Source organism: Poromitra crassiceps, assembly GCF_964638095.1.
Source record: "Poromitra crassiceps genome assembly, chromosome: 22".
Taxonomy (NCBI): Eukaryota; Metazoa; Chordata; class Actinopteri; order Beryciformes; family Melamphaidae; genus Poromitra; species Poromitra crassiceps.
The window spans coordinates 5,632,256-5,645,747 of record NC_139647.1 but is presented as its reverse complement, the minus strand read 5'-3'; the positions used below and the strand labels follow the sequence as shown (position 1 = coordinate 5,645,747).

Genomic DNA, 13,492 nt, shown 5'->3' with positions numbered 1-13,492 from the left:
GGGAGGAAGATGGTCTTGGCGCCGGAGTAGACCTGCATCTTCGTGTTTAATCTCTGACCGGTGAAGCCCGCCGACTCCTCTGAGATGTCCGAAATATCAGAGATCTTCTCGACTGTAAGGCAAAATGTCATGAACAAAGTAGCCTTTATCTAAAGCCTTTGTCATAATGTACATGATTGATTGATATTTTTTATTTAAGTGTCATGCACCTTAAGGTGCCCAGCCCATATGGGCTTACAAGACACTATATCATATTTACAATACAGTACAAATACAGGTGTGTTGTGTACAAACCTTTTTTCTCAAAGTACTCAACAATGGATGGCTTATCACATTCAGGCAGAACTGGAGGTAAAGGAATGTCGAGCAAGTCCATTACAGACCGCTTAACCTTCTAAAATATGGCGGAATGTTAGTCGTGACTAATCCATGTTACATTTATGATATACAGAGAATTTTTAGGTGATATTTAAATATACCTTTTTGGGGTTGATGGCATTTCCAGACATAGGTGGTAACTTGACAGATTTCATGCCAAGTTCTTTTGTGTGTTTGTTTGTCTTGATCTTTTTTGGAGGATTCTTGGCTCTGGGTCGGTCCTTCCTCTTGGATACGTTCAAGTCATAGTTCAAGCAAGACTCAAAAGACATGGCCGACTCCTCTGGCTCATTTCCACTTGGTTTGTGTTTATGCTTGGCCTTCTTGGTTTTGGTGTTTCCCTCATTTTCAGACTCGGATTTGTATTCAAGACCAACCTGCTTCTTCTCAACCGGTTGCCTCCTCTTTCTGCTGTGTGCCTGGGAGCCATTGGGCCTTTCTGCTGGTCTGTCACCTTTAGCACTGGCCACGCGAAACCAAGTCTTTGAGTGTTTGTCACTGGAGTCAGAAGAGAAAGGTTCTTCGGCATCTTTTGATGTAGGTTTTGAACTTGGCTGTGCTTCCTTTGACTCTTTGACTTTCTCTGGCACAGAGTTTACACGTTTGCTTTGAGGTTTCTCCCTGGATGCAGGCCTGGATTTCTGCAGAGTGTCCTCAGAGGTTTCACTTCCAAGTACAGTATCGTCGTCAGCAGAGTTGCTGTTACACTGATTCTTCACAGTATCGTCATCAGAGTTACTGTTACACGGATTCTTGACAGTATCGTCATCAGAGTTTCTGTTACACCGTTTCTTCACAGTATCGTCGTCAGCAGACTTCCTGTTACACCGTTTCTTCACAGTATCGTCGTCAGCAGACTTCCTGTTACACCGTTTCTTCACAGTATCATCATCATCAGAGTCTCTGTTACACCGTTTCTTCACAGTATCATCATCAGCAGACTTCCTGTTACACCGTTTCTTCACAGCATCGTCGTCAGCAGACTTCCTGTTACACCGTTTCTTCACAGTATCGTCGTCAGCAGACTTCCTGTTACACCGTTTCTTCACAGTATCATCATCATCAGAGTCTCTGTTACACCGTTTCTTCACAGTATCATCATCAGCAGACTTCCTGTTACACCGTTTCTTCACAGTATCATCGTCAGCAGACTTCCTGTTACACCGTTTCTTCACAGTATCGTCGTCAGCAGACTTCCTGTTACACCGTTTCTTCACAGTATCGTCGTCAGAGTTTCGGTTACACCGATTCTTTTTCTTAGAAGTGGATGAATACTCCTCTTTGTCCCCATGGATTTCCATTTCTTTCTCAAAATCTTCTTCTTCCAAGATATTCTGTTTTCCCTGTTGGTCGTTTTCCTCCAGGTCTCCTTTCCCATTTTCTTCTTCAGAGTCTTGTTTCTCTGAAATAGGTTTTCTATTCCCCATTTTCATTACGAGCTCATTTGAAGTATCCTGGCTCTTGACATGAGATGTGATACAGTTATTGTTTGATTTGTCTATTGTCAAACTGACATTTGGACAGTTTTTGTCGTCTAATGTGTCTGTCAAGGGTGAGGGCATCTTCTGTGAGGCCTCCCCGTGTACCATTTGGCTGCATCAAGGTCAAATGCAAGATCAAAAAGATGTCAAACCAATCAATCACAATCCAACACAGTAGATATTGAAACGTCAAACTTTAAAGTAAAGTGCGTCGCACCTTGTGGATTCCTTCGGGATCAATTTCTTCCAATATCTAACGAGTGACTTGGCAAATTCTCCAGCCTGCTCATGTCTGCGCAAAGAGTTCACCGTTTTTCCAATCCCAGTTTCCTATGGAGAAATCACACACAGACACATGGTAAACCTACCAATGAATGCAGCAAAGCGTTGAGACAAAATTCACATAAATACACAAAAATCAACTCTTATTTTTCTCACGGCAAGAATGTCCAATGTGATATCCAGATCCTTGAGTTTCTGCAAGATTTTTAGCACCTGAAAAGAAGGAAAGAAATGCAGTATAAACCCCCCCTCACACTGATGACTTTAACATGCTTTAGTGCAGAGGTTCTCAAAGTGGGAGGTGGGAGCCTCCCCAGGGGGGGGCTCCGAGCAGTTTCAGGGGAGGCTCAGTGAATGGAAGTGAAAAAATATGACATGAGTTCTCATGTCACACCTAAATGTGTGTCATTTGGCTAAAGAGATACAGTAGTTGTGGGGAATTTGACACTGTCATTGACAGTTTTCCCAATTTCCCACCCAGAGTCAGGGACAAATAAATGCCTTCAGACAGACCTTTTTCACGCATTTGGTCATTTTTGAAATGTCAAACAGCAATATCAGGATATCTTGGCACAATTGTTGAGTGTCTATCGGATCAAATAACTTTGAAAATCCCTGCTTTAGTGCATTTTAAATCCACCGCTTAAAAAACCTTTTGGCTAACATCTTACATTGTGCTTGGCCATGTTTGGTAATGCTTCTCACGCATGATTACTGTATCAGTGGTGATCCGTCAAGGAAAAAGAGGACGAAACAGAAAGCTCCTAGAAAGTGAACTACCGTAAGCTGAATGAAGCCCTACATGCCAAATATGGCAGTGCTGGTTTTGGATCCGTAGACAGGCACAGTTGCTGACTGTGCATTCAGAGCAGGAGCTATGTATGGGAACAGCACACGCCCACGCAGGCTGCTCCTTTTACTATGCACTATAAATGGACCATGCTAATGCCGGCAGTTATATAGTCTGTATATGTAGCTGAATTGAGCGTTAAGTTCAGCATTCAAAACTATTTAAAGTTGATTTAAACTAAAGTCATTCAATTGCTCAATATACCCACAACCAAATGAACTCAAAACGAGCCCACAGGCTGGCACAGCCTTCAGTGATGACGGACAGCAGCCATAAGTTGAACAACTGGAAGTGTTGCTAATTTTACACACAGCCTGACTCCGCCTCTACACAGCCTGACTCCGCCTCTAAGTGCTGTGTGGTAGCAGCATGTCAGTGACTGAAGCCACCCAATCAGTGTCTCCCTCCCCACATAGAAATCAATGGTATATAAGACGAGGATAATGATTTCCATCAAACCAACAAAACCTTTCTTGAATTGATTCATTGGAGAATAGAGATGCAGAATTATAATTAATGTTATTATTATTATCCTTAGAACTATAAAGACAACTATAACTAATTTGATGCATTTTGCTTTTACTTCATTATTTAATTGACAGAGTTAACACAATTATGAGTGAACACAATTACAGAATGTAGAAAAATTAGCCTACTATTTTGATCATAGTTTCACTGTCTCTCTAATATCACCTAAAATAAAGACAGTCCTCGACCTCTGGAGGAAATAATAGGCCTATCAAACCAATGGTCAGATTTGGGTTCAAGAGACAAGATCTCTCATGGGGTCTGTGGCCCTAATGTGGAGTAAATGATATGAAAAGGATTGAGAATCATCAACTCTAGCCCTCAGGCTCTATGTACAAAGAGCCTGAGGGCTAGAGTTAACTCCAGATTCCTTTTGCATCCCAATTCCGTCGCATTTTTATTGCAGCTAATATAACAGCAGGTGGCTGCAGGCAGCATTGTTAGAGACTGGAACTTGTGTTTGTTTTCTTCCTTTTGACAGCCAGTTAAGCTTTAGTTAGCCTAACGTTAAATTAACTCATTGATTGAGCCAATTACTTGATTGCCTTGGAGATTTGTTTCTAAATAAAACCACCTCAGTCACAATAAACAAAAGACGTGTTTTCTCTCTCTCTCAAATGGAGCGTTTGGCTCTGCCCCCTGTGTGCTACATTAATCAATATTAGGCTACTCAATTAAGAAAAGCAGCTAAGGTGATGTACCGTGGCAGCCTCCCGTGCTGTGTCTGTGAGCTGGACTTTGTACCGGCAGATTTTCTTCACCACATCAGAGTTGCTGGCCATCACGCTGATTCACCTGGCACTGCAGCCGTGCGCGGTGCGTACCGACAGGCTGCCAGCGCGCCCATTGATCATACTATATATCATGGGCGGAACCGACAAGCCAGGTAGGCGTGACGTCACGAGTCACGACAGAGGCCGAGTTTTGTTGTTGGTAATTAATCTATCTATAGCCTATCTATTTATTTATATATAAAAATGTGGCAATGTGGGCTCTGTTCTCTTTGTTGTCTGTTCCAATTTTTGTCCCACTGACACACACACACACACACACACACACACACACACACACACACACACACACACACAAGGAGGCATTGTGACATCACTGATGGCACACACACACACACACACACACACACACACACACACACACACACACACACACACACACACACACACACACTGATGATGTCATTAGTGATGTCATAAGGGGGCACACACACACACACACACACAAGGAGGCATTGTGACATCACTGATGATGTCATCAGTGATGTCAGATTTGGCCCACGCGGCAAGCATAGGAATCGAGCACGCGTATCGCGAGTGATTCCTAGTTTAAAAAAAGACAAAACTTTATTTTAGGCATATGGTAGCTATAGCTGATAGACAGAGAGAAGCAAGGACCATCCTGAATCTTTCAATGACCTCAAACTGGCCAAACTGCATCTGCACATTGATGCTGACATTATTTCATAGCAAGGTGACCCTACTGAAAAGCAATGACATCAAACCGTGATGTCACCAATTTTATTTCCAAAGCCATTTCATTAGTGTAAAGAGAAAAATAAAGCACTAGAGCAGCAATGATATGTTATTTTCTATGCAAATATCTAAATAAATTATATCCTATATGCATAATTGACCATGATAATTCCCTTCACTTTAGTAACATACTGAAAATTAGAGTTTTAGTTTAAAAAAAAAGCATGGAAATGTGCTTTCTGGATTGGGGTTTGAATAAATGACCACAGATCATCATACACTTCAACTCTTTAATTTAAAAACAAGCAAAAAAAAATCTGAAACATGAGCAGTCAGGGAATTCAGTGCTGACGCCCATGAAAGCTCAGGCTATTAACTTTATTCCCAAGTTAACCTCTTTTTTTTTTACAAAACAAGACAAAACAAAAAACACCTTCACATCTAAACCCATTCAATCCTCATCATTCCAACATTTTCCCAACATTACCTAGTCCTTCGCACAGACAGTGTCATGACAATCACGCTACACCTTAGACCAGTGCTTCTCAACCTTTTTACACCAAGTACTACTTCAGAAATGACCACCATAAGTATGAGAGGGGAGGGGAGCCCCGCGTACCACCAGTAGTACCCGTACCACAGGTTGAGAACCACTGCCTTAGAGTCTAAGGCACTATACTAGACTAGACTAATACTGTACATGAAATGCATGCAGAGGAACTGTCGCCCCACTGCACAGTGTGTTAAGATCAGCACTAACCAAAAGCACCTACTCCTGGTAGGTGATGTCACTTTGAAGTCTGACACTGCATCTTCTAGCTCCAGCTATTCCTTATCTGAAACACCTCCCACCAGGAGATGGGATGTAATGGCTCTATTTGTGAATAGCAGTTTTCCATTCAAGTATTTGAGAATCACAGTGACTACAGCTGCTCCAGGAAACCTTGCTACCAAGTATCCTTCGTTTGTTTACAACCACGGCTCCAGATGACAAACATGATGATAAAGTTACATTACAGCTTAAGAGCATTGATTTTGCATCTGTACCTTATAAATCATTGATTACCTCCCATCTGATTAAATAACTATTGTGTGTGTTATAGCAATATAGGGCTAATGAAATTATCCCAACTGAATTGGCCCCAAAGGAAAATTTCTGTCTAATAATGACAATAAAATTGGTTTGACATAATTGCCTGGTTTATGTCTCTGTCATAATCCTTACCTGACATAAATGTCATAGACGTAACAAATATTTTGGACAATGTTCCCTTCATTACATCCACTGACATTCAACACGAACGTTTCAGAACTTATCACTGTTTGGAAAATGCCGACATTGACTGGAATCGAGTTTTACCAAATACATTCTCATTTTATTTATGTTCTCAAATGTGTTGCACTTTTGGATTTCATTCATTTTCTGTTCCACTGAGATGTTGATGATTATTTAAAATAAGAACATCTTGGCCCTAGAAAAAAAGGGGGGGGGGGTATTATTGGTAGAATTTAGAACCAAGATTTATGCAACAGACAAGCTGGAGGGGAGGCCTTTAGCCATGTAAACATCATGCTTATATACTGACTGGTGCAGAAGAAGCTGAACTGGCTCTAGACTCTCGTGTTTTCCGTGTGGGCATAGTGACAATGCAGCATGATATGCCCACTGTAGCTTCTGGCAACTCGTCCTCCTCAGTCCAGTCGTTGAGATCGGGGTTGTAAACCTGAATGCATTTCTTGTACTTCTTCTCCACCTCGTTCCAGCCTCCCAGGATATAGACCTTGTTGTTCAAACCGACGACGCCGGCGGTGCTCACTCCCGTGTGAAGCGGGGCACAGTAGCTCCACTGCCCGTTGTGAGGATTGTAAGATTCAACCGCTAGCACATCGACCCTCTCCCCGCGGCCGCCCAGCTGGCTGCCGCCGATCACGTAGGCCCGGTCTCCCACGGTGGCGGCGCAGTGCCAACCTCTAGGCGTGCTCAAACTGCCCTTATCCTGCCAGCTATCGGTGGACGGGTCGTAGCAGCACACGGCCCTGGTGTAGGCGTTGTTGATGTAACCTCCGGACACCAGGATCTTGCCGTTGATGACGGAGCTGCCGTGGCAGCAGCGCGCTATCTCCATCGGAGCCTTCATCTGCCACTGGTTGGAAGAGGGAACGTAGCACTCCACGGAGGCCTGGCACCCGTCGCCGTTGCGGCCTCCCACGGCAAACAAGAGGCCGTTGAAGGTGTTGAGGCTGAAGTGGGTGCGCTTCTGGATCATGTTGCTCAGATGAATCCAAGAGTTGAAGCGGGGATCATACCTATAGAAGTAAGAATGTCAGAGGTTTTTACAAAGACTCCATTTTTAAATGTACACAAACTCACGTGACAAATACTGACAAAATCAAATCAAAGTAACAGTATCGATGTGGTAAGTCCTTTACCTGCAGAAGTTGCTAACAGCATGTTTAGCCTGGTTCCTTGCATCGTTCTGGTCTTCACCTCCTGCCACGTACAGGAAGCCGTCCAGCACGGCCACACACTGATTGAAACTCTTAGCTGGCATTTCTGTAAACTTATTCCACACATGATCATCATCCCTGTAGAGAACGTCTTTGCTAAGAGACTTCTCTGTCAAGGCTGGCCGTCCGCCAACTGTGAGCATCACCCGCGTCCCGCCGCGCACCTTAGTTCTGCGTGACTGGAGGATGTTCTGTTGGTATGGCAGCAGATGGTAATTCATGGCGTCGACTAGGAGACGGTGGCACTCGGGGTCTTGCATCATCCTAGGCACACTCTGGACGTGATTGACCAGGTCTTGGGCAGAGATGGTGCCGAAGCGGATGTGGGTCAGAAGGTCGGCCGCGTACTTCAACCTCTTCTCGTCAAAGTCCAACCATTTCATGGCTATCTGGAAGGCCGTGACCTCGGACGGCAGCTGCAGGGAGTCGTCTGACAGGAAATCGCTGATCTGCTCGTAAGTGAGCTTCAGGAACTGCTCCATCTCGGAGAACTCGATGAAGTTCTCCCGCATGAACTTCTGAGACGCCCCTTTGGTTTCTTTGAGGTCGTAGGTGTCGGCGAGGTTGGCCACGTACATGCAGTTCTCCACGCTCAGCTCCTGCATGAGGAAGTCGCTGCACATCTTCACCAGGGTGCCGACCTGCAGCAACATGGCCGCCGCGATGGTGCTGCCGATGCTGTAGAGCGACAGGGTGAGCTTCCCCGAGTACGCGTAGGTGATGGCCGTGGCCAGGCCGACCGGCGACAGATCGTTCAGGTCGATCTTCTGGAGGGTGGAATCCTTCTTCAGGATGTTTCGAATGTACTCGCTGCAGGAGGCCATGACGACCTTGTGGACATCGAAAGACTTGGACTTGGTGGCGACGGTCAGATCGCAGAGGAAGCTCTCTTGCCTCATGCCGCTCAGACCCTCCAAGAGGTTGGGGGCGTACAGGGAATCTGTCACTTCGGTCGAGATGCAGCTGAAGCCGTTGCCTCCTTCGAGCAGCGTGTTCAGCCCGTTGATCTTGTTGATGGGGCTGTCCTCCACCATGATGGTCATTTCATTGATGTCTCCTTTGCTCTTCTTGGTGGCCTTGTTCTTTTTGGGAGCCATGGCTGCAGCAGCTGAACACAGCCCAGACCTTCTGCAAATGACATGAAAACAGAAGTTGAACAACACCTTTTATTTTTAATTATTTTTTATTCCCCCCCCCCCAGATTTTTTAGCCCATTTGTATCCCCCATTAGTGCTAATTTTTAATTTATTTATCCTGGTTGCTGCTCCACCCTCTGTCGATCTGGGGAGAGCCGAAACTGACTCCATGCTTCCTCCGAGACATGGGCAGTAGCCAGCCGCTTCTTTTCACCTGACAGGGGAAGCTTCACCGGTAGGACATAGCACGTGGGAGGATCACGCTATTCCAACGAGTTCCCCTCCCTCCTAACAGGCGCCCCTAACGACCAGAGGAGGCACCACTTCAGCAACCAGGATATTGCATGTTTTGGTGTGGGGTTCCTATACATGTATGAAGGAAACCCCCAGGGGGCACGGGCAGAACATGCAAACTCTACACAGAAAGGCCCATTTGACGACCCCACCCGGGTGGTGGGCACTCGAGGACATGCGGATGGGCACGCACTCCTTCAGCGCTCACAGCGTCCCAGGTGGGAATCGAACCCAGGACCTTCTAGCTGTGAGGCGACAGCTCTACCGCTGAGCCACCGTGCCCCTCGAACAACACCTTTTATGATGCACAAAGATTGATGTAGGTACACCAGTCAGAGAGTGACATGCTACTGATCAATTGTAACAGATGTAGCCTACTTGTGACAGATATGAATCATTCTGCCAAAGAGCTGGCCTATATTTAATCTAGTCTGATCACACTAGTATTGACATGGCTAGGAATATTCAAGATTCAAGTAGCCTAATTAGATTACAAACGAGGAATTTGATTTAGTGCAAACAATGCAGCAATCAGTAACAGTAAGACAAGAAAGCAATACAGAAAAACAATCACAAATTATAAAGTAATAATACCGTAATATAGAGGAATGCAGGGTATGCCCTATTCACAAGAATAACCTATATATTATTGAAATTATGTATTTTGTCCATAGTATGTCCATTTGCACTATTTATGAGGTCCAGCTGTCCTCAGGTGTTTCACTGTGTAGGCTACTGTTAAACTGTCTCTGTCCCATGCGGGTCCCATGTCATTCATCATGACAAAATGCTGAAGGTTTTTTTCCTCATTTTCTAATTTGTAGAATTTATTTTTATAAATTGACATCTTAAATAAAAGCTATCTTAAATAGACACATTTACTAGGTGATGCTGGAGCATGCAAGTCAGTGCGTCAACATTCCTCTCTCTGCATCTGTCACAGTTTATCAGCAGCTTGTCCAGGAATAGCAACGCTGGACAGCTCACCCATGACGTTCCTTTTATAGACTTTAACACATGGACAGCAGGCCTCATGTGCTCTGGTTGTCTCAATTCAAATTAGACAATATTTGTTTTTGTTTATTTAAATTAAGTTGGGCTTGTCCATATTCAAGTGTGCAATCAACAACGCCCATGATAGAAAAAAGTTTGATAAAGGCCTAACTGTCCTTCAAATATTAGCCTACCACCCTGGCAGACAGGCTCACTGTCTTGACTGGAGATTAGTCTGTCAAAAGCGTGTTGTCCCCCCAGCTTCAGACTTTATAATAGGCTAATTATTTGTATATTTAAGCACATCTAAATTAAACAGAATCAATTCTGCTTTTCTACTTAACACTGGTTCACAAACGCTGAACCGTTCACCAGCATGCCGCTGCCTTTTCATTGTATATTAAAAAAGTAAAAACAAGCACATGACAGCTCTTCTTACCTGATAAATGAAGTTAGGCCGGTGAAGACGGTAGGCTACTTGCGCCTCCAGTCAGTGTGCAGGAGAGAGAGAACACAGACTCCGTTACTCACAGAGACATGCAGTTAACTCCTCCTCTAGTGGTGGGGATGCCAATCAACTATTGCGCAATAGGTGCGCAGCAGAGGGCAGGGAGGACCACGATGCCGACGCCCCCCACCCCGGCTATAACATATCCCACAATAACCTCCAATCGACTTGATGTCAACACATGGCTCGACCTATATCCTGACTGCATGCCTGCGGACCTATATGAAGAGTTTAAATAACACGCCACTGTTGGAGAGAGAGAGAGGGGGGGGGGGTTAGAATGAGAGAGAGTGCGATACTTCAGGAATGTACAGTAGCTGATTGCAAATTCCAAATGTTAATCTTTCTCAAGTTAAAGCCTTAACATGTCTGTAACCGGAATATACTGCCATACCTTCATTCCAGCAATCTAATTAATTAGTCATTATTATTATTAGTATTTTTCATGTAGTGGATTAAGTTTATCTTTGAATGAATGAGTCTGTTGAGTTGTTGGTGTCATCTTAACTGAATATTCACAACAATAAATTATGACTAGGCTACTAGCCTACTACTACTACTACTACTACTACTACTACTATTATTATTAATAATAATAATAATAATAATAATAATAATAATAATAATAATAATAATAATAATAATAATAATAGTAATAGTAATAATAATAATAGTAATAATAATAGAGGATGTATCTTATCATGTATAATAGGATGTAATTGATGTAATCATATAGTCAAAGGAGTACGTAAGTAAATGTAAAAGCATAAGCATGTATTTTGACCTGTCCCTGAAGGTCATGGCTTCTGTCCCTGAAGGTCATGGCTTCTGTTTTGGGATCAGCCTATTTCAAAGGCCAGTGGTTTCCAGAGAGAGGTCATCAGCAAAATGAAAAGCAGTTTTATCTCATTATTATTACTCTTATGTCCTTGTTCTTCAATGTACGTTAACGTATGTGTGAATGTAATATACTATGTGAGAATATCATAGACATATGCTGGTCAGAATATAAATTGATGCTCTGAGACCTATGAATTGGTAAATCCATCACATACACATTGTATACAAGGACATGGCATTTTGGTGTTTGTAAGGCCGGTCCAAAGGGATCTGAGACAGTCAATTCAGTTTGCCAGCCTGATAGCATGGCTTTAAGTGAGTAAAGAGAACGCCTATTGGTTGTACATTAGCATGGGCATAATGCAGCCCCAGGGCCAGACCTGGCCCCTGGACCATCTCAATCCGGCCCCCAAGGTCCTCAAAGAAAAACAAAACAACCCCCAAAAACTCAATAAAAGACAGAAATATGTTAATAAATCTAATCTGCTACAGCCATTGGATTTGTATCACTACTATATCGGTATGATCTCCAATGTCGCCCTTTGCTTACCCGATGTAAATCAGTATGGCCCTCTGGGAAAAAGTTGCCCGCCCCTGCATAGCCTACATAAGCAAAGCAGCTCATTTGCCTGCAGAACCACAGAGCCTTGCCTTCAGCTTTGTGAAGAGAGCAGGGATCTGCCCATCCAACACAGGTTTGATTTGCCATCTAGCACATACTGTAGATGCCCATGGTTTGCATGAAATATGTCCTATTATATATATATATATATATATATATATATATATATATATATATATATATATATATATATATATATATATAATAGGACATATATTCATGACAGAATTAATTATGCTACCACTATAGCCGTATAGCAGTCAAACCTATGTCATTTGATATTCAGTATACAAAAACTATGTCACCTTCTGCATCAAGTCTGGGCCTGCCAGTAAAATATCCTCTACTGTTTGTGAAAGGGGATACAGTTTGTAGAAGTTCTGCAGAGGAAGAGATGTCATGATCCTGAACAATATGCTAACTGTGAAATCACTAAAGTCTCAAGATTAATTATTTGTGTATGTCCGCAGGGCAATTTGCTTTGCAGAAAGTAGACCAACACCATAAATGCTACAATACATCACACACAACACAATAAGATCCATATCACACTGTCACCACGAGGCATGGAAAAAAGCAGCTATGACATCCAGGCTTATCGTTTGTTTAAATAAACAATATCAGATGGAACAAAGGAGCATCTGTTAGTTACCAGCAATGCCCTCCCTTCCCCGACCGGTTTCTCAAAGAGCATCATCCCCTTTGTAAAACCAGGACAACTAGGGAAACCATCTGCAAAGATGGCATCAACCAGCCCTCCTGGATACTGCCCTCCTGGATACTGCCCGGGACTGGAAAATGGACAGGTATTCCCAAACTTTTGCGCCCCCCCCAAATAGCATTAGGCTTTGGCCATGGCCCCCCTATTGCAAGATGTCTTGAAAAACCTGTTGACAATATATTGAAAATGTCACAAATCACATCTATACAACCTCGGAATTGATTACCTCAGTTTTATTAATGTAATAATGTAATAATTACATTTGTATTTCGAACCTTTCCTCATTTCTTCATATTTAATATTTCTGTTTTCCATTATAAACATTGTTCCAGACTATTACCCACACCAGAGGGAAATTACAATTGATGTGATGATGTTTTGACTGGCAGGCAATTAGACAGATGGGCATGGCAAATACGATTTTTATGTGGAAGGAAAGGGTTCAATTATATATACACTAAATGTAGGCTAATTATAAAGTAGTATAATACAAATAAATTATATTCTTTATTTATTATACTGTAGTATTAACAAATAACTGAATAATTTCCATCTGTCACGATTGTGACTTTGTCAGACTTTCCCTGTCTCTAGTCCCCTCAGGTTCCGCATGGTTCACTTATAGTCCAGCAGATGTTAGTCTCAAGTCTGTGTCTGTCTTAATCACCCAGCTGTTTCCCATGTGAAATCACTTCCCTGTGTGTATTTAGGTTCCTGTTCCCCTTTCATTCTTTGGCCCTTTCTCATACCAAGAATGCATTCTTGTTCTTGGGAAGAACGTTCTTGCTAGTCTTCTTGGAAGAATAGAAGAGCCATTCGTCACCCCTAACCTCAGTCACTGGTCATTCTTAACCTCGTTGAAGT

General features: G+C 43.1%; 1 protein-coding gene across 1 annotated transcript; it reads right to left on the bottom strand.

Moving 5' to 3' along the window:
- Window positions 1–6,580: 6,580 nt before the first annotated feature.
- klhl31 (kelch-like family member 31) lies at window positions 6,581–10,432 on the bottom strand (the record flags this gene model as incomplete). Its single annotated transcript, XM_083658447.1, has 3 exons — window positions 10,377–10,432; window positions 7,437–8,642; window positions 6,581–7,313 (listed from the first exon to the last, which is right to left on the bottom strand). The coding sequence occupies exons 2-3, from the start codon at window positions 8,609–8,611 to the stop codon at window positions 6,581–6,583; spliced, it is 1,908 nt and encodes a 635-aa protein (XP_083514573.1). The 5' UTR covers window positions 8,612–8,642; window positions 10,377–10,432.
- Between the last annotated feature and the right edge of the window lie 3,060 nt (window positions 10,433–13,492).